General features: G+C 41.8%; 1 protein-coding gene across 1 annotated transcript in view; it reads left to right on the forward strand.

The window, feature by feature from the left end:
- MCF2L2 (MCF.2 cell line derived transforming sequence-like 2) overlaps positions 1 to 22,360 on the forward strand; it is a gene marked incomplete at both ends in the record, with an annotated part of 183,947 nt that overhangs the window by 62,649 nt on the left and 98,938 nt on the right. The window contains 5 exon segments of the mRNA XM_082840148.1: positions 1,133 to 1,249; positions 3,982 to 4,131; positions 15,114 to 15,238; positions 15,835 to 15,949; positions 16,387 to 16,506. Of these exon segments, the coding sequence (XP_082696274.1) occupies positions 1,133 to 1,249; positions 3,982 to 4,131; positions 15,114 to 15,238; positions 15,835 to 15,949; positions 16,387 to 16,506 (627 nt within the window).

Below are 22,360 nucleotides of genomic sequence, written 5' to 3' on the forward strand. Positions count from 1 at the left end.
GTCAGTTTTGTTTTACCTGAAGACTTTGGGGGTCTAACTTGTATTCTTTTCATCCCAAATTTATCACTTGACTAAAACTATATAAATAGAAAAAAGCCTATATTCTCATGTCCTCTGACCAAGAATCTGTTCTAAGAATGTACATGTTGGATATGACATGGTAAAGTCAGTGCTGCCACAGGAAGAAATGAGGGGCAGGCTTTGCAGGAAGAAGTTTATTATACTCACAGGTCAAAATAATCAATGACTGAAGAAATATAAAGTCATCAGTTAAAGGCTACAAGGGGGGTGTGTTTCAGAGATGAGAGTGAGTAGGGGTATGATATTGTCCCTGCTACAGAGAGCTGGGACTGCTCCCTGGGCAGGACCACTGCAGTAGAGTAGAAAGGGACAGATTGGAGTATGTCATCCGCCTCTAGATGTCTGGGCATTTGTTCATCAGCAGGCTTGTTAATTCATGAAAACCCACTCACAATCACCTCCAGACTTTCTCCACATGAGATAAGTTGGGGGTATATCACCATCCCTCACAGAAGGGGCATCAGTGTAGTGAATCTTCTCAGTCCATACTCCTCAGTAGGTCCTTGTGTCCTAATTTTATTTTGATATTCACCAGCCCACCTTTTATTTGAATTTTCATTGCAGATTTTTAGGTCTCAGTACAGCGTTTGCTTTTGGTGGCTGAAGGGTATACTTTAGCCTGGGAACTTTTGACAAAAATTTACCTAAAGCAAGACCTGACTTCTAGGCAGCTTAGAACTGAGCTCACTGATTCAAGTCACTGTTTTGTTGCAGGCTGTTCAACACTGCTCTTCCTCACTCAAAGGGAAATGGAAAGAGTTACTTACTGGTTGAAGTAACCATCTTTGGATATAAATGCCTGATTAGGCAAAGTTGAAGTACTATTTAAACAACAGTAGGGACTTCTGTGGTGGTCCAGTGGTTGAGACTCTTCGCTTCCATGTCCCCTGTCCGCACAGGGGATAGGGGTTCGGTCCCTGGGGGAACTAAGATCCTGCATGCTGCATGGAGCAGCCAAAAAATAAAACAAATTTTTAAATTAAATAACAGTAGAATCTAGATGAGCTACTTAATTATCTGTGAGTAATATATTGGTTTTTTTCTGTTTTAGATCGTTATGTTAAACTCCATTTCTGACCTTCATCACTACATCGACAAAAGCCAACTGACAGAGGACTTAGGGGGAACTTTGGAATATCACCACAGTCAGTGGATAAATCATCGAACTGTAAGTACCAATTTATGTGCCCTTTTCAGTGTCCCTCCTGGTTTTCTAGAGACAGGAGACCTAGAGATCAACTGTTGGGCAGTCATTGCCCGTGACTGCCTAACATCGGGAAGGTTGGGTTTTCTAAGCAACAGGCTGGGGGAGAGACAAGGTGCAAGGATAAAAGCTAGGGCTTCTCTTGCTGATTACCTTCGCCTTGGCTCATTTTATGGTATGGGGGTTTTGGGGGACTTGATTTAGGGTGCACCTGGGGAGTTTGCAAAATACCCTGCTATACTTCAGAGAATTTAATTTACTTGATCTAGGATGGGTCTCAGGCATTAGTGGGTCACAAAAGTCCCCAGATGATTCTAGTGTACAGACAGATTGAAACCGACCAAGTCAGAAGAAGCTGCATTGAAATGTTGCCACCATTGCTTCTTATCTGAGCTCAGGGGAGTTACTAAACCTCTCTGAGTTTGTTTTCTCCCCTGCAACTAACACAGTGGTTCTCAGCTTGGGGCAATTTTTCCCGCAGAGGACATTTATTGATGTCTTCAGATAGATGTTTTTTATAGTCATAACTTGGGGAGAGGGGTGTTACTGGCGTATCCTGGGTAGGAGCCAAGGATGCTGCTAAATATCTTTTTTTTTTTTTTTTTTTTTGCGGTACGTGGTCTTCTCACCGCTGCGGCCTCTCCCGTCGCGGAGCACAGGCTCCGGATGCGCAGGCCCAGCGGCCACGGCCCACGGGCCCAGCCGCTCCGCAGCACGCGGGATCCTCCCGGACCGGGGCATGAACCCGTGTCCCCTGCATTAGTAGGCGGACTCTCAACCACTGTGCCACCAGGGAAGCCCTAATATGTTTCTATTTGGTTTTTTGTTTGTTTGTTTGTTTTTGCGGTATGCGGCTTCTCACTGTTGTGGCCTCTTCCGTTGCGGAGCACAGGCTCCGGACGCGCAGGCTCAGCCGTCATGGCTCACGGGCTCAGCCACGTCCGCGGCATGTGGGATCTTCCCGGGCCGGGGCACGAGCCCGTGTCCCCTGCATCGGCAGACGGACTCTCAACCACTGTGCCACCAGGGAAGCCCCTGCTAAACATCTTATAATGCACTAGACAGCCCCCCACAATAAAGAATTATCTGGACCAACATATCAGTAGTGCCAATGGTAGGAAACCTTGGACTAACAAAAGCTACCTGAAGGTTTGATATGCAGAATAAGTGATATAATGTCTATGAAAGCATCTGAAATATAGTATTTTACTTTTTCCTACTTACTCGTAGTGATGGTTATTATGCTAAACTAGAAGGGTCAGGAATATTAAGGAAAAAGTGAGATTGAAACTCAGCAAATAATGTTTGTCTATATAAAGTTGTCATTCCCCTTTCCCTGCTCTCCTAGCCCCATACCCTTGAGAAGATTAGGTTTTCTATGCAAAATCAGAAGCTGCTTTCACCATCCTGAAAACACCTTGCAGTGTCAGCACACCTCTCTATCTACTCACTTTGGAAACATGTTGTTCAACATTTACTGATGAGGATGTCCCTGGTGCCGCAGTGGTTAAGAATCCACCTGCCAATGCAGGGGACATGGGTTTGAGCCCTGGTCCGGGAAGATCCCACATGCTGTGGAGCAGCTAAGCCCGTGCGCCACAACTACTGAAGCCTGCATGCTTAGAGCCCATGCTCTGCAACAAGAGAAGCCACCGCAATGAGAAGCCCACACACCGCAACAAAAAGTACCCCCACTCTCTGCACTAGAGAAAACATGCACACAGCAGTGAAGACCCAATGCAGCCAAAAGTAAATAAATAAATTTATTTATTTTAAAAACATTTACTGATGAACAAACACCTCAACTACATTTGATTAAGTAGGAGAATTCACCCTGTTTTAGAGTGTAATGTTTTCTTTTTGGTTGTGTTTATAAATTTTATTTATTTATTTATTTATTATTTTTGGCTGCATTGGGTCCTCGTTGCTGTGCGTGGGCAGAGATAGTTGCGGCGAACTGGGGCTACTCTTCCTTGCGGTGCACGGGCTTCTCTTGTTGCAGAGCACGGGCTCTAGGCGTGCAGGCTTCAGTAGTTGTGGTTCACGGGCTTTACAGAGTAAAGAGGTGATTTATCTAAGGTCATATGGTCAAGCAGTGGCAGAGCCAAGACTAAGGCCAAGCTTTTCTGAATCACTCTATTAGGGGCAGGTCCTCTGTACAGTTTCCAATTAGTGATCACTAATAATCACCAATTACTAATAATCACTAATCAGACACATGGAATCAAGTTATTTTGTTAATTGGACGCGCCACAGGAAGCCTTTGGCTTTCCCCTATTTCTAGGATGACATTTCCAGGCTTTACACCTGATTCTCTTAGTTCTTACTGTTACATTTGTAAGGTACTCATCTGTGCCCAAGATCCTTTCAAATTTGCCATTCCTTTTGATCCTCAGAAAACTCCTGAAAAAATAGAACAACCATTGGTTGAATCCTGCCTTCTTTCCTTCCTTACTGTCCTAGTAATATGATCTTGGCCAATTTACTTGACCTGCTAGAGCTTCAGTTCCCTCTTCTATAAAATGGAGATAAAATGCCTTCCACTCTAGATTATTGAGATGACAGACAAATGTATAGCACAAAGTACAATGCATGGCCTATTTCATATACTCAGGAAATAGTTCTCCTGTCCTATTGAGAGAGCATATTGGTGAATGTTAATCCCTCCACACTGTTATGATTGTCTGAACTTCCAGGCCATTGAAAATTTTGCTCTGGCATTGAAGAGCACTGCTCAGATGCTCCAGACTTTTGGGGCCTGCCTAGCCGCAACAGAACTGCCCAGAAGCATGTCATCCTCTGAAGACCTTCTCATGTCCCACACAAGGCAGCAGGGCAAGTTGCAGGTGAGTGGTCAGTAATCTCTCAGAGGCCAGCCTATGTGCTGGCAGATGGTCAGCTTCCTGGAGAGTGCTAGGAGCAGAATTAAAAGTTAGGCCCTCTTCTTCCCACTTGTCCAGTAACTTGGCAGCCACTAATCATCTTTAATCTTCTAGATAGGCAGTGTGTAAAGAGGAAAACTCTTAATGACTGGGTAGTACATGTGAAATGTTTGCAGGTTGTGAGAAGCAGCCCCTTAAAAGGGAACTCATTCCAGCTTTGTGCTGGTGAGACAAGATGTGTGAACATCCCTTCAAGGTCCACACTCCTATGATCTTCTCAGGACAGAACAAGATACAATGGGCTGAAATTGCAGGGAGGAAGGGAGGGAGAGATGGGAGTCGGCTTTTGAAGCATAAGCTTTCCTGAGGCTGTTGTGAAGTTTTGGGCCAGACTAGTAAGCTGATTTATTGCTTCACTCTCTCAGGGATGTGTCTTTTTATTTGGGGACCAATATGAGAAAGAGAACTATGAAAGGTGCTCTGAACTGGGTTTAAGGAGAGGCATCTACTGAAGGATTCATAAAAACATGTCAGAACCTGCTGGGAAGGCAGCTTGGCAGATTCTTTTAGGCCATGCAGTAAAGGGAAGTCTTCTCAGGGCTTACTGGCTGGGTGTCAGCCACTTTCTGTCTCCAGAAACAGACCAAGTCTATTATTTAGCAGGAGACCAGAACTCAACAGGGAAGCAAATCAAGGATCTTGATTTGCTACATCGTAGCATTGCATGTATACTTGCTGTGTTGAGCTTAAGAAGAGCTGAACTCTTTTATCTGTGACCCAAAATTTGCAAAAACTTTGCTTTGCTAGGTGATTGCTTTTTTATTTATTCAGCATGTATTGGCGACCCACCACCACATGCCAAGAAAACAACAAACAAAATGCAAACTCAAGGAACTCATAGTTTAGTTAGGGGAGTCAGAGTCTAGTAGTTGAGGCAAATTAATTCTTCCATGTGTCAGGGAGCACTGTTTAATTCTATCTTTAAGGGTCTTGGTTACCAAAAAGAGTTCAAAATGTATTCTCAAAATTCCTCTGAGTAACCAAAAGATCTGGTTTGAAACTGTAGAAGCCTGAAAGCATCCTGGAATTTTCCCAGGAAATGCCTCTGAGAAGCATGACCATTTTCTTTGCCAAACAAATGGGCCAAGTTCACCTCCCATGTTTCTTGGAAGAGACGGCATGGGGTGTGGAAGGCTGGGTCAAGGGTGCCTCTGTGAAGACTGCTAGAAAAGGGCTGGTGATCCACGCCCACAGGTCACAGACCACAGGAGCCTACAGAGCAGTCAGTTAGTATATAGGTGTGATGTTGAGCATCAGAGCTCCAGCCTGGGCTCATGAGCAAGGGTGTTCTGTGCCTCATTCCAAGAAGGGTTGGGAGAGGTTGCAGAGCAGAATCATCAAGATGACAATGTGGCCAATCATGGAGGCCTCTGGGGAAAAGGTGAAAACAAATTGGATTTTAGATGAGGACACATATCTGACGGATGAAACCAGCCAGTCAGATCCTGCTGTATGTGCAGTGAGGGTTCCCAGGGAAGGCAGATGAGTGGGTGTTCTGTCATCTCTACATAGACCAAGAGTTCCACAAAGGGAAAGAGAAGGAAAGAACCAGTCTCCAAGGTGGAGTACGGTCATTTTCTGGTTCATGGTGGCCAGCTGTTCTTGGAATTAAAACACTATGTGTGGAAGTCAAGTTTGACTTCTTTGTTTCATGTCTTATAAATTAGAAGCAAAAATTCCAAAATCATTAAACTAGGTTTAGATTTTTCCTTTTTCCTATCCAAAAAAGCTTTAGAGAGAGAAAGAGTTTATATTACAAAAAAGGAATACTATTTAAACTTTTATGAATAACTTAGTTTTTGTGATTATTTTACATAATTTTATTTTTATTTGAGTATTTCCCTATCTTTTAAAACCAAAGTTTCTATAACTAGTTGAATAATTTTTTTTTTCATTTGGAAAGTATCTTTTCCAAGTGAAAAAATAGTGTAAGATTCATCCTCAGAACAGTGAACTTTTAAATCTATTTAAATATCTATACAAGTTACAGTGTATGATTTAAGGCTTCCTCCCAGCCCAGAGAGTTTTTGTCTGAACAGCACAGCATTAAGAGACTTGGTTTGATTTCTTGACTTCCTTTCTCTAGGGGATCTTTGAGAGCCCTTATTTTAGGTTCACATAAGCACATAGTTGCCTCTGCACTCAACCAGTCCCATACAGGATAAACTCTAGGAGAAACACACCAAGACCTATTAATCAAACTAACAAAAATTAAATTCAAAGAAAAAATACTAAAAGTAGCAAGGGAAAAGCAAAAAATAACATACAAAGGAATCCCCATAAGGTTATCAGCTGATTTTTCAGCAGAAACTCTGCAGGCCAGAAGGGAGTGTCAGGATATACTTAAAGGGATGAAATAGAAAAACCCATAACCAAGATTACTCTACCCAGCAAGGATCCCATTCAGATTTGATGGAGAAATCAAAAGCTTTACAGACAAGCAAAAGCTAAGAGAATGCAGCACCACCAAACCAACTTTACAACAAATGCTAAAGGAACTTCTTTAGGCAGGAAACACAAGAGAAGAAAAAGACCCACAAAAGCAAACCCAAAACAATTAAGAAAACGGTAATAGGAACATACATATCAATAATAACCTTGAATGTAAATGGATTAAATGCTCCAACCAAAAGACACACACTGGCTGAATGGATACAGAAGCAAGACCCATATATATGCTGTCTCTTGTAGCGACCCACTTCAGACCAAGGGACACATACAGACAGAAAGTGAAGGGATGGAAAAAGATACTCCATGCAAATGGAAATCAAAAGAAAGCTGTAGTAGCAATACTCGTATCAGATAAAATAGACTTTAAAAAAAAGACTGTTAAAAGAGATAAGGAAGGACACGACATAATGATCAAGGGATCAATCCAAGAAGAAGATATAACAATTATAAATATTTATGCACCCAACATAAGAGCACCTCAATACATAAGGCAAATGTTTACCATCAAAAAAGGGGAAATTGAGAGTAACACAATAATAGTAGGAGACTTTAACACCCCACTTACACCAATGGACAGATCATCCAAACAGAAAATAAATAAGGAAACACAAGCTTTAAATGACACAATAGATCAGATAGACTTAATTGCTATTTATAGGACATTCCACCCAAAAGTGGCAGAACACACTTTCTTCTCAAGTGCACATGGAACATTCTCACATCTTGGGTAACAAATCAAGCCTCAGAAAATTTAAGAAAATTGAAATCGTATCAAGCATCTTTTCTGACCACAACGATATGAGATTAGACATCAGTTACAGGAAAAAAACTGTAAAAAACACAAATACATGGAGGCAAAACAGTGCACTACTGAATAACCAAGAGACCACTGAAGAAATCAAAGAGGAAATTAAAAAATACATAGAAACAAATGACAACGAAAACACGATGACCCAAAACCTATGGGACTCAGCAAAAGCAGTTCTAAGAGGGAATTTTACAGCAATAAAATCTCACCTCAAGAAACAAGAAAAATCTCAAATAAACAACCTAATCCTACACTTAAAACAACTAGAGAAAGAAGAGCAAAGAAAACCCAAAGTCAGTAGAAGGAAAGAAATCATAAAGATCAGAGCAGAAATAAATGAAATAGAAGCAAAGAAAACAATAGCAAAAATCAATAAAACTAAAAGTTGGTTCTTTGAGAACATAAACGAAATTGATAAACCTTTAGCCAGACTCATCGAGAAAAAAAGGGAGAGGACACAAATCAATAAAATTAGAAACGAAAAAGGAGAAATCACAACTGACAAAACAGGAATACAAAGTATTATAAAAGACTACTACAAACAACAATATGCCAATAAAATGGACAACCTTGAAGAAATGGACAAATTCTTGGAAAGGTACAATTTTCCAAGACTGAACCAGGAAGAATTAGAAACTATAAACAAACCCATCATAAGTAATGAAATTGAAACTGTAATTAAAAATCTTCAACCAAACAAAAGTCCAGGACCAGGTGGCTTCACAGGCAAATTCTATCAAACATTCAAGAGAAGAGCTAACACCTATCCTTCTCAAACTCTTGCAAAAAATTGCAGAGGGAGGAACACTCCCAAATCTGTTCTACGGGCCGCCATCACCCTGATACCAAAACCAGACAAAGATATCACAAAAAAAGAAAATTACAGACCAATATCACTGTTGAACATAGATGCAAAAATCCTCACCAAAATACTAGCAAACAGAATCCAACAACACATTAAAAGGATCATACACCATGATCAAGTGGGATTTATCCCAGGAATGCAAGGATTCTTCAGTATATGCAAATCAATCAATGTGATACACCATATTAACAAATTAAGGAATAAAAAACCATATGATCATTTCAATAGATGCAGAAAAAGCTTCTGACAAAATTCAACACCCATTTATGATAAAAACTCTCCAGAAAATGGGCATAGAGGGAACCTACCTCAACATAAGAAAGGCCATATATGACAAACCCACAGCAAACATCATTCTCAGTGGTGAAAAACTGAAAGCATTTCCACTAAGATCAGGAACAAGACAAGGATGTCCACTCTCACCACTCTTATTCAACATAGTTTTGGAAGTCCTAGCCACAGCAATCAGAAGAAAAAGAAATAAAAGGAATACAAGTTGGAAAAAAAGAAGTAAAACTGTCACCGTTTGCAGGTGACATGAGACTATACATAGAAAATCCTAAAGATGTTACCAGAAAACTACTAGAACTAATCAATGAATTTGGTAAGGTTGCAAGATACAAAATTAATGCACAGAAATCTCTGGCATTCCTATACAGTAACAATGAAAAATCAGAAAGAGAAATTAAGGGAACACTCCCATTTACCATTGCAACAAAAAGAATAAATACCTAGGAATATACTAACCTAAGGAGGCAAAAGACCTGTACTCAGAAAACTATAAAACGCTGATGAAAGAAATCAAAGATGACATAAACAGATGGAGAAATATACCATGTTCTTGAATTGGAAGAATCAACATTGTGAAAATGACTGTACTACCCAAAGCAATCTACAGATTCATTGTAATCCCTATCAAATTACCAGTGGCATTCTTCACAGAATTAGAACAAAAAAGTTTACAATTTGTATGGAAACACAAAAGACCCCGAATAGCCAAAGCAGCCTTGAGAACGAAAAACGGAGCTGGAGGAATCAGGCTCCCTGACTTCAGACTATACTACAAAGCTACAGTAATCAAGACAGTATGGTACTGGCACAAAAACAGAAAGATAGATCAACGGAACAGGATAGAAAGCCCAGAGATAAACCCACGCACGTATGGTCACCTTATCTTTGATAAAGGAGGCAGGAATGTACAGTGGAGAAAGGACAGCCTCTTCAATAAGTGGTGCTGGGAAAACTGGACAGGTACATGTAAAAGTATGAGATTAGATCACTCCCTAACACCATACACAAAAATAAACTCAAAATGGATTAAAGACCTAAATGTAAGGCCAGAAACTATCAAACTCTTAGAGGAAAACATAGGCAGAACACTCTATGACATAAATCACAGCAAGATCCTTTTTGACCCACTTCCTAGAGAAATGGAAATAAAAACAAAAATAAACAAGTGGGACCTCATGAAACTTCAAAGCTTTTGCACAGCAAAGAAAACCATAAACAAGACCGAAAAACAACCCTCAGAATGGGAGAAAATGTTTGCAAATGAAGCAACTGACAAAGAATTAATCTCCAAAATTTATAAGCAGCTCATGCAGCTCAATAACAAAAAAACAAACGACCCAATCCAAAAATGGGCAGAAGACCTAAATAGACATTTCTCCAAAGAAGATATACAGACTGCCAACAAGCACATGAAAGAATGCTCAACATCATTAATCATTAGAGAAATGCAAATCAAAACTACAATGAGATATTATCTCACACCAGTCAGAATGGCCATCATCAAAAAATCTAGAAACAATAAATGCTGGAGAGGGTGTGGAGAAAAGGGAACACTCTTGCACTGCTGGTGGGAATGTAAATTGGTACAGCCACTATGGAGAACAGTATGGAGGTTCCTTAAAAAACTACAAATAGAACTACCATATGACCCAGCAATCCCACTACTGGGCATATACCCTGAGAAAACCATAATTCCAAAAGAGTCATGTACCACAATGTTCATTGCAGCTCTATTTACAATAGCCCAGAGATGGAAACAACCTAAGTGTCCATCATTGGATGAATGGATAAAGAAGATGTGGCACATATATACAATGGAATATTACTCAGCCATAAAAAGAAACGAAATTGAGCTATTTGTAATGAGGTGGATAGACCTAGAGTCTGTCCTACAGAGTGAAGTAAGTCAGAAAGAGAAAGACAAATACCGTATACTAACACATATATATGGAATTTAAGGGGAAAAAAATGTCATGAAGAACCTAGGGGTAAGACAGGAATAAAGACACAGACCTACTAGAGAATGGACTTGAGGATATGGGGAGAGGGAAGGGTAAGCTGTGACAAAGTGAGAGAGAGGCATAGACATATATACACTACCAAACGTAAGGTAGATAGCTAGTGGGAAGCAGCCGCATAGCACCGGGAGATCAGCTCAGTGCTTTGTGACTGCCTGGAGGGGTGGGATAGGGAGGGTGGGAGGGAGGGAGACACAAGAGGGAAGAGATATGGGAACATGTGTATACGTATAACTGATTCACTTTGTTATAAAGCAGAAACTAACACACCATTGTAAAGCGATTATATTCCAATAAAGATGTAAAAAAAAAAAAAGCTATGCTCGCCCCTCAGGGAACACACACAATTCCTGTTAAAGTTAATAGGAGTCAAGTGCACATCGGCAGACAGAAGAGACGCAAGCAGGGAAACCAAGTATCTGGTAATAGGCTTTGTGCCTGAATCTGGGCCTCCCTTTGCACAGGTAGTAGGTATCCTGGTTGACATTTACATTAAAAATTTAGTGTCTACCCTCTTTGATATTCTGCTGCCTCAGGCTCCCCAGGTGACAGTCCAATTATAGAGCTGGAGCAGCAAAAAGGACACGTGATTTAAGGGGAAAAAATATTAAAAGGGGGAAGAATTAAGAACCTGGATTTACAAAGAATCTGTATTTACAGTCGTCCCCCACACATTTACCCATCCTACTGTGAACGTAGGTGGTATCCTGACAGCAACAATGTCATAACAACTAGAAATTGAAGATTAAATTTGCACGGTGCCCAAGAGTGTCCCTGCTGTGGGGCTGAGGGAAGGAAGAAAAAGATGAAGGGGAATCAGTTGCTCCCAACCTAGCAAGACGGCTGTGGAGGGAATTCAAATTCCACAGGGCAAGCGCTGTGGAAGCACAGAGCTGAGCAAGTAACTCTGCCGGAGGGAAGGTTGAAGGTTTCAGAGGAAGGAGGGGTCAGGACACGGGGAGACGAAGGAAGGGTATCTGGCAGAGAGCTGTCTCTGCCAAGGCACGGGGGACCCCAGCAAGTTCTCTGCAGCACCTGGGGTGCTGGGTGCCTGGTCGGGGGCAGGACTGCAGACCGCAGAGGGCCCTGCAGACATGCTTTCCTGGGAACTGGATCGAACGGATCCTGGAGCAACGAGGAGCAATCAGGTCTGCACAACAAGGAGTTCTGCATTGTAGAAAAAGCACTAGGACATAGGGGCTGGAGGGTGGGGACACTGGGGGAGAGGCCTGCTAGAAAGCTTCCACAAAGAACTTTCTAGGTCAACAGAATTAGGGTTCATGACCAAGACAGGGACACTGGGGAGTTTCAAGCATGGGCAGTAAATGCAAATGCGAATAGGGACCCAACGGTCATATAAATGAGTATAACAGGCCCAACATGACAGACTCAGCACAAACTCCCCCCCCAAAAAAAAAAATAAAAAAAACTTTTTCTAAAAAAATTATTTTTTAAAAAATATTTTGCTTTTAAAAAAATTACAAGGTATTTTCATAGGCCCTAGCAATAATTTTATAGTTTTAAGAGTTTTTAAAGACCCTTTGTTCAAACTCTACTTGCAGTAACTCTACATAAATTAGAAAGAGGTAGGCAGAGAGGTCTCGTTTTTGCACAGGAAGACAGAATTGGAATTCTTATGAATACCAATGGGTATTTCAATAGATACAAAATACCATAGGGTATTTTGATGTTAATACCCTAATAATCAGTGTTTTTTTCTAGTTTTATATCACAGGGAGATCTCTCTCAGCAGTTACTGAGGAAAGGGGATGTCTCATCTCTTTCAAGGACTTTTTTTCTCTAAATTGTGAAGATTTGCATTTTAAAGGCCAGATTCTGGAATTCATTAGTTAACATTATAGACAACACAAGATACTAGAGCTAACTTTTAATGGCAGATAGAGGGTAAGTATTAAAAGTGGAATAAGGAGTATAAAGCATTCATGTATTCCCTAGGCTCTCACTGATTGTTTTACTTCCCACCTTACCTCCACACCCAGCCCATGACACAACCAAGCACAGGGCCTGGCATGTAAAAATAGTTCTTTATAGTAAATACATTTTAAATGAATGAATATGTGTCTACATTCATGCTTACCCTTGTCACAGAAAAGAATTCCTCCCAGAAAATTTAAATTCTTTTGATACTGAAGTAGTCCCCAGTGCCTTGCTAAGTAGGTCTTCTTCTGACCAACTGCTTGTTTCCATAATGATGGAACCATAATGTTGAGTACATACTCGGACAGCCCTATCAGTTGTTAAAAGAATTAAAGATTTATATCCCTTGAGAGCTTCATTCTACCTCTCTGGCCCATTTCGTAGGCCCCACAAGACCTCCTCATGATTCTGGCAACCCTTTAACCCACTAAAGGGTTAACACCTGGACCACAGTTGGCCTCAGGACTGTTTCAGCATTTCACAAACTCCATTTTGGGGTTAGGCAACTTACCTTTATGCTGTCCAAGTACCATAGTTACTTATTCTTTCCCTCCGTGTTTATGGCAGATTTTGATAACCCTACTGAAGCTGACCATGTGGTCTGGTCCCAAAGTGTAACCAGGTTACAATTTTTCCATGTATTTTTTAAAATTTATTTTTGGCCATGCTGTGCAGCATGCAGTATCTTAGTTCCCCAGCCAGGGATTGAACCTGTGCCCCCTGCATTGGGAGCATGGAGTCTTAACCACTGGACCACCAGGGAAGTCCCTTTCCTTGTATTTTTAACCATGTAAAGGAAATACACAGTGTATGACATCACTTACTAAGATTCATCTTTTCACTCTCATGTACTTTCCTCACATTCTGCAGCTTTTTGGCTGTATCTCTCTTACAAGTTTCCCCTTCCAATGTCTCCTTCTTGCCCTAGCAATATGCTTCTTCTTGTTTGGTCCCTCCATCTTTCCTCCCAATTCTGTATTGCACATCCTGTATGTGTGTGAGTATGTGTATAAATATATATAAATAAGATAATGGCTAATGCCACAATACTGCTGGAATGCCGGAAGCTTAGAAGCAGTTAAGAAACTGAGTAGAAAAGCCAAGACCCTTTTTCATGGGGAGAAGGAGGAGGGAAAAGCTAAGAGCACTTACTAATGAGTGCTTTTTTCTCCCCCACCATATCTTATTTGTCTTTATCCATCTGCAATGTAATTTCCTTTAGACCATTTTTAATTCATCCAACCTACAAATATTTAATGAGCACTGATGAGATAAGAAATGAGGGCTGATACCTGAGAGTGGAGAAGAAGGGATCTGTCCAGTTACCAGGCAGGAATACCAGTCAAGTGGCCGACTTGGGGCATTACCTGGAGAGGACAGAGCCACAGGGGCTGTCCAAAGAATTTTGATCAGAGGAGTCAAATCTATCATCAGCCAGATCTTGGGACAAGTTTGAGGCTGGGTATAGGTAATGGAAGCCTTCAAAGGGGTGAATACTGGAGTGGGATGGGAGACGAGGAACAAAGGCGTAAGGTTGAGAGGGCCTGGATTTCTCTGTGACTGGAGTGGAGAGTATAAAACTCCTCCCACAGGGAATGAGTTCTGCATCAGTGAGGCTGGAGATGGCTGGGCCTGGAGCAAGAGATTTAGTGTTCATGTGCATCGGGGAGATTGTTTTGTAACTATTCTTACCTTCAGGGCATACCAAATGAGCATCCTGAGTGACCCAGGAACAAAACCCAAAACTCTCAGCAGCAAAATTCTAGGCCAGGCTCCACCCCTTTTGGCTACCCTTATGCTTAATGCTCAGGGCATTGAGAGACCACCTGTATTATGTGAGTAGAGGACTAGAGCCACTGGATTTGGAAAGAGAGAGGCTGACATATTCCCCAGTTGCAATGCCCTAAGTCCCTATGTAAAAAGAGGAGAATAGACTTGCCTTGGAAATATGAATCTTTCCCTGTCAAACTGAAATTGCTACGCATCTCTGCTGAACTTTGATAACTGAACAAGGCCACACTCTGGGGGCAGGACTGGCAGGTGTTTATTGATGAGACCAGATGAAGTTTTTTTTTATGGTCAACTAGCAATGATTACATTACTATTGCATGGCGTTTTCTAGCACTTAACATTTGATATCTGTCATGTTCTTGTTTCTGGTCACTATCTTGGATTAAAACCAGATTTTATTAACTAATTGTTTTTAATTTACAACAACTTGAGATACACACAAAAACTTAACAGTTGTTCCTTTTGGAATGGGAAAGTGAATGGGCTGTGGACACAGACTTGATGTTTTCAATATGTACCCTTTTGTATATTTTGAATTTTGTATTGTGTATGTATTACCTATTTAGGAATAAGTTAATCAATTTAAAAAGCTATAGCTTGACTTCTTTAGCATTTAATTTGCTATATAATAAAAATATACCGAGCTACCATTTTCCTCACCTCAAATCTACCTAGAATTTGCTTTTAATTCCTCCTAAGAGAGACTGTATTTTCCTTTCTCTAGGATGAGCTAAAATTACTTGGAAAGCAAGGGACCACATTGCTGTCATGTATTCAAGCACAAGCAACCAAAAGTCCCACCAGCAAACTCAGTCTCAATGAAGCTGAGAATGTAGCTACCATGGAAAGGTGAGTGAAAGGGGTGGAATCTGCCTTTTCAGGAGAGAATACATAGAACCAGATGATCTGAAACAACCAAGAGCAGATTGGAACAGCTACTTATGGGTCTTGATGGGGTCACGAAAGAAGAATATTTGAGACAACGAAGGAAAAACCATGCTATTCTTCTGGCATCCATCTACAGAGATCTTTTTATGAGAATGCCATTCCCTCTTCCTATGATCTGCTTTCATCCCAGGATATCAAGGAAGATGGTAGTATTTACTGAGCTTCATTGCCAAATAACAGTTTGGTTGGGTGCTGTGCTTTGCACACCTGTCTTCTTAGGTGGAAAGAAATAGAGAGAAAGGTAAGGTTACCTGGGGTACATTTTAAAGCGTAGCAGCTCCATCTGAAGTGAAGTTTCTGCCTAGTCCTGAGGGTGTCCTGATGAAAAAATGGGAAATGTGGAAACTAGCTGAACTAGGAGAAAGTCATAGTGACACAGACTTCATAATAAGGAGATTATCCCAATTAGTAACACTGACTAAAAACACGGGTGTTATCTCCATGAGCCTGTGGAAATGAATGCTGACTGCATGTCCTTTCTTGTTCTTTCTTGACAGGTTATTAGTTCAGTTGAATGAAACAGAAAAAGCCTTTAGTCAGTTCTGGTCTGCGCATCACCTGAAGCTTAATCAATGCCTACAACTGCGGCACTTTGAACACAATTTTTGTGAGGTATTATTTTCTTGTTTAATAAAACTTCCATTATGTTTCAGTGACTTCTGGTTCTCTCTTCGCCCTTGAACTCTGGGCATCGGGCTTCCCTCCCCTCCCCAATCCAGTCCCCTCCTTATATCTTTGATTCCTCTTCTCACCTTTTCAGTGGGTTAGCAATGTACTAGAATCCCATTTTCCTGTTGGCATACATGGTATTTCAGGGATGGTTTACCTTCCTTTTTGATTCAGTGAAGCTTTAATATTCCATCCATATGTGTCTCAGCACCCTCAGCTTAATCTGAAAGCTGATGAGCTGTAGAAAAAAAAAATCTATATAGATACACATATGTCCTGAATCCTTTTTGGATTTTCAAGTTGTCTAGAGTATAACAAACCTATACCTCCACATGGGTGTCCATTGGCTTATGTCTGGGCTTTTCTAATGTGTCTTGTAGGTTAAGCTTGCCCTGGACAATGTGTTGGCAGAGCAAGCGGAGTTTACAGACATCGGAGACAGTGCGATGCGTGTGGAGCAACTTCTTAAGGAATACGAAAAACTGGAAGGAAAAGGCCAGGTTTGTTTTTTTTGCCATTTTTGTGGACCAGGAAGAGGGTCACTGTGGATGGTGACAGATCATGGCCACTCATTATTGCTAGAAGGTTGCCAAAAGACACAGGAAAGCCCAAATCCTGCCTTTTCAGTGACCTGACGCTCACCCCAGGTCTCCAGGGAGATATGCACATTAACAACTATGAGGAATGATGAGGGCAGTGAGAGTTCTGTTAAGGCTACCAGAGCGCCCAGTTGAGGCTGGAGGCTTCGGTGGGGTGAGAGTTCCAGGTGGCCCTGCCCATTCATGAGGTGACAGACTAGTGGGGGAAAAACAGGAAGTAAGGTCACACTGGGCCAGAGGTTGGGGCAGGAGTTGGTGGTAAGGAGGGGAAACTTTTAAAGGGCAAACCAGAGAAAAATAACTAGTTTTATAATAGGCAAGATGGGGAAAAGGGGGAAATTGGTCCACATTAGTTCTGTTGCGACAGAGAGTTGGCAAAGCTTTCTCATGCTCAAAGAGTTGGAAATATCAAACTTGTAAAGGAACTTGAAAGGAATATGTTTCAGATTCTCATACCAGAGTTAAACAGTTTCCCAGATCTGAACACAAATCAGCACTTAGGAGCGAGTCTATCTTACGTCCTTACAAATTTGGCTTATTATGAATTTAAGAAAGCCCAGTCATCTTTCCAGGGAAGTTCCTTTCTGCTTTTCTTTAATTGGGTTCTCTATATTTTTGTCTCTTGGGAACTAAGTCTTCTATGGTTACCACTTCCTTTCTGATCTAAGCTAGAGGTGTCTTTCCTCTAGATTATGGTAGATGGTAATTTTGTAGTACTAGAAATTTGCTCCTCAACGTGTGATCCTCTGGCCAGAAGCTGTCACCTGAGTGAGAACTTATTAGAAATATGGGTAAATCTCAGGCCCCACCTCAGAATCAGAATTTGCATTTTAATAAGATCCCCAGGCATTTGACACACACATTAAAGCTAGGCTTTTGACACTCACATTATTGTTAGAGACATACTTCCCCAGAGAATAGTAACAAACGTAAACCAAGGCCACTCTGGCTTTAAGAGCTGTCACTTGTGAATTCTGAGCTGGACGTGCTTTTGCACATGCGTGAACACATAGACCCACCTGTGCACCTAGACTGTCACTCAGCAATCCCATTCTTACCTGGTGAGCACTCCTCTTATTGATGATCGTTGACAACTAAATGCTTTAGTGCTCAAGGCATGAGAAATGTTTATTAAACAATGAAAAACATTGAACTTCATGTATCTGATAATTATATGTCTCAGAGGCTCCAAGATAGTCCCAGTTCTATGCAATTTTAGTTTTTTTCAAGTGAACTCCTTATTAAATGTAGATGCTGTGTATTTTCATTTACATACATTCATATTTTAGGGAAAATGCCTCATCAAGTCCAGTACCTTTATTTTTGGTTTAAAAAATATGGTGTCATATACATATATCTCACCAAGGTAGCTACTGACCTACCAGGAAGGTATATCACCAAGGTAGCTACTGACCTACCAGGAAGGTACTCATTCATCACCAGGTATTCCTTGTCTTAGATTCTGTGGCTATAGTGGCAAACCAGACAGTCAAGACCCTGCTTTCATGGGGGTTACATTCTACTGGGGAGAGACAGACAAGTGAAAAGTAATCAAATAAATAATCATATCAGATAGTGACAAGTGGGATGAAGAAAGTAACAGGACATGATAGAAAGTGACTGGGGGGGTTGCTACTTTAGTAGTCAGGAAAGGCCTCTCAGACCTTTGATCTGAGATCTGTATAGCCATGCAAAGATTTAGGGAATAGCAGTCAAGGCAGAGGAGCTGCAAGTACAAAGGTCTTGAGGTGGGAACGAGGCTGGGGGCCCAAGGAATGTGGCTGGAACATAATGAGACAGGAGAACACAGGTGGGAGCAATGGTGATGAGGACTGGATTTTATTCTCAGTGGAACTGGAAGCCATTGGATGGTGCTCTGGGTCGGGTTTTAAATACTGGGGGTGGATCTGCATGACTGCATTCACATCCTCTCTTCTGCCCACCTCCTTGGACTTGTGATCTTTGGTACATACTTCAAAAATCACTGACCAGAGGTAGGGGCAAAACCTATGGTCGTGGGGCATCTTTCACGGGCAACATTCCTGAACAGCTGGGCTAACCTACAACCCGGAGCCCAGAAAGATTGGTTTTACCCATCCTGTGCCTTGCTTACCCTGTTTTTTAGTTATTTGCTAAAGGATGCAGTAGACCTATCCCTCTGCCTTTGGGTGAACCAAATAAAGCTATCTTGTCATAACTGGGACTTTTTAAACATGTCTTCACTCAGATTTGTAAGCGGCATTGTTTCTTCAAGTGATATGGGCTTGGCTAATCTTTCCATTTGTCCTGTAAAGTGTTAAAGGAAAAAGGTAATGTTTGGGTAGAAGCCACCAAAACCTGCTTGAGGTTTGTCCTCTGCTCAGCACCCAGGGGTCAGCTTCCCTTTCAGCAGAGCCACACACTGATTTCTGGATTGTTGCCAACCCCCTTACTCTGTGCAGTGGCATCATCCTCATGGTAGCCTCTGAGGCAACTCACTAACCAGAGTGGAGCCTGTTCTTTTACCCTCTTCTGGTTTGAGGGTTTAATCGTCTTTTTGTTTTTTTATACTCCAATAAAGAAGTTAAAAAAAAAAAGAGATACTAAGTGTTGTCTCTCCTTTTAGACCAGTGGTTCTTTTTTTTTTTTTTAACATCTTTATTGGAGTATAATTGCTTTACAATGGTGTATTAGTTTCTGCTTTATAACAAAGTGAATCAGTTATACATATACATATGTTCCCATATCTCTTCCCTCTTGCGTCTCCCTCCCTCCCACCCTCCCTATCCCACCCCTCTACGTGGTCACAAACCACCGAGCTGATCTCCCTGTGCTATGTGGCTGCTTCCCACTAGCTATCTGTTTTACGTTTGGTAGTGTATATATGTCCATGCCTTTCTCACTTTGTCCCAGCTTACCCTTCCCGCTCCCCATATCCTCAAGTCCATGCTCTAGTAGGTCTGTGTCTTTATTCCCGTCTTACCCCTAGGATTAATCATCTTTTGAGTGCTCATCTCTAATTCTAAGAAACAATGGTTGCAGTACCCCTCGTACTTCTTTAAAAGCAGAATTTGCTATAGGGTTTTGGCTGTGAGGTATGCTGGGACCTTTGCTGATGGGCCAACAAGGAGCAGACCAGGACAAAACAGGGAGACCCAATCGTTTCTCAGCCTTGACATCTCCCTCCAAGGCCAGGGGCCAGCAGTTACACTACTGGTCGAAGAAGGCATGGAACCCAGATCATTAACCTCCTAGGGATGTAATCTAGCTGGAGGGGCATGACTTTTTTTTTTTTTTTTTTTTGCGGTACGCAGGCCTCTCACTGCTGTGGCCTCTCCCATCGCGGAGCACAGGCTCTGGACGCGCAGGCTCAGCGGCCATGGCTCACGGACCCAGCCGCTCCGCCGCAAGTGGGATCTTCCCAGACCGGGGCATGAACCCGTGTCCCCTGCCTCAGCAGGCGGACTCCCAACCACTGCGCCACCAGGGAAGCCCATGACTTTTTTCTTTAATGGAAATTTTCAAGCACACAAAAAAGTAGATTGATGAGTACAAGGAACTCCCATGTGTCTACAGCTCAGTTTCAACAACCATTAACTTTCTGCCTTTCTTGTTTCACCTGACCCTCTTCCGCATGCATTCCATTCCTATGCCGTTATTTGTGGGTCTGTCCTGGGTTCCCTGATATAGCAGTATCGCCCCTTCTTCACCATTTTCTTCCAGAATAAACATGTCCAGCTTCATCTGTTATAGCAATAGAGTCCTGGGGGAAAAATAAGCTGTTATTACATTAAAGGTTTCTGAATTACATGTTGCAACTTGACCAGCCTTCTGAAATTTTCAGCATCTGAAAGATGCCAGGCAGGCTTATGATCAGAGTACCTGATTTCAGCCGTTTCTTTCTCATTATTTCTTTTTACTTTGGAGGTTTTGTTGCCTGATTATCTTGAGCAGAAGCTATATAGACTGAAAAATAAAATGCAATTTGGAGGTTTTACAGTAAAGTTCTTGGCAGGCAGCTGAAGGATTTGATAGTCATGAATAATAATGACTTCATTAATAATAATGTGCAGCCATTATTCTAGCACATGTGGGGAAGCCATGTAGGCTGGAAGGTGGCAAGACACAGGCTTTGGAGTTAGAAGGAACTGGATTCAAATCTCGGCTCTAACAGCTACCAACTGTGTGACCCTAGTCAAGTTTCTTAGCCTTTCTGAACATACCCTCTCATCTGTAAAGTGGGTAATAATTCCTACCTCACAAGAGTCCCTGGGAAGATGAAATGAATAGATGATGTATAGTAAGGACTTAGAGAGTGCTTGGAATGTAGTAGGTGGTCAGAGCTTAGAGGCTATTATTATTATCCATTCATTTCAGTAGAGTAATTTTCCAGCCATCCAGTGGTGAATTCTGTATTGTATTTATGGATCCCTTCCCAAAATCAATTTGGACCTGTTATGGACATCTTTCCTCCAACATCTCAAGTGTTTTAAGAACAGTTCTGAAGGGTGAGATGCTGCGTGCCACAGGGACGCAGCTGTGACTGCCACAGGTAACCTGGGGAGCATCCTGTGGTGAAGTTCCCTAGGCCCAGAAAACTTGTGCTATTCTTAATAAATTAGGCAGCTGGACTTAAAAAAAACAAGAGTCAACAGAGATATACTGGCCAAGTTTTCATGTTTCTGTATTTGACTAAAGTCAGACAGGTTCAATCAACCAAATGAGATCTCCAAGCTCAGGCAGGACAAGCACAGCCATTTTTCTCTGTGTGTGTTGGCCACAGCCAGATTCTGGAGCCAGACTGCTTGAGTTTGAAGCCTGGCTCTTCTCTTTCCTACCCGGGTCACCTTGGGCCATTGTGTCTCCACTCCTCTTTTGTAAAACAGCACATACATTAAAGGTTTGTTGTGAAGAGTAAAAGGAATCATTGATGTAAGCATTTTAAACAGTACCTGGCATATAGTAAGCTCTCAATGAATGTTAGATGTTTTTGTTAATAGCAGAGGTGGTGGGGTAAATTCTGGGCTGCAGAATATTTCCTAGGTTCAACCTTCAGTGACTGAGCAGTTCTAGTAAGAGTGTCTCATTCATTCTTATATTCATTCTGCAAATATTTATTGATCTCCTACCATACCACATACTGCTCTGAGTTCTGAGGACACAGCAGTGAGCAAAAAAGTCAAAAATCATTGCCCAAGGAATTAGAATTCTAACCTCCTTTGAGTGATGGTGACCAACTGCATCTGGGCCTTTGCTGTTTAGAATAAGTGCACTGAGTATTTATCCCTGAGTTCTTTTAAATAGCCACTGCTTGATTCATGTCTCTTTATTCCCATATCATTACTCCTTTTTTTGTTTTGCACAACTATCATTTGTTCTTAAGTACCTAATACGTGCTGTGTACTATTTAAGTTGAATAAGAGCTGGTGCATGCCCACAAGGGTCTGTGGCATAGTGTGGGCAATAGATAACTGACCACAACACAGTCAAGTTCATGCTCTGATCAAGAAAGGCCTAGCGGGCTTCCCTGGTGGCGCAGTGGTTGAGAGTCCGCCTGCCAATGCAGGGGACGCGGGTTCGAGCCCCGGTCTGGGAGGATCCCACGTGCTGCAGAGCGGCTGGGCCCATGGGCCATGCATGGCTGCTGAGCCTGCGCGTCCGGAGCCTGTGCTCTGCAGCGGGAGAGGCCACAGCAGTGAGAGGCCCGCATACTGCAAAAAAAAAAAGGCCTAGGGTGTTATGGGAGCACAGAGGAGGGGCATCAAAATAAAAAGGT

The sequence above is a fragment of the Leucopleurus acutus genome (assembly GCF_964270905.1).
Source record: "Leucopleurus acutus genome assembly, chromosome: 5".
NCBI lineage: Eukaryota > Metazoa > Chordata > Mammalia > Artiodactyla > Delphinidae > Leucopleurus > Leucopleurus acutus.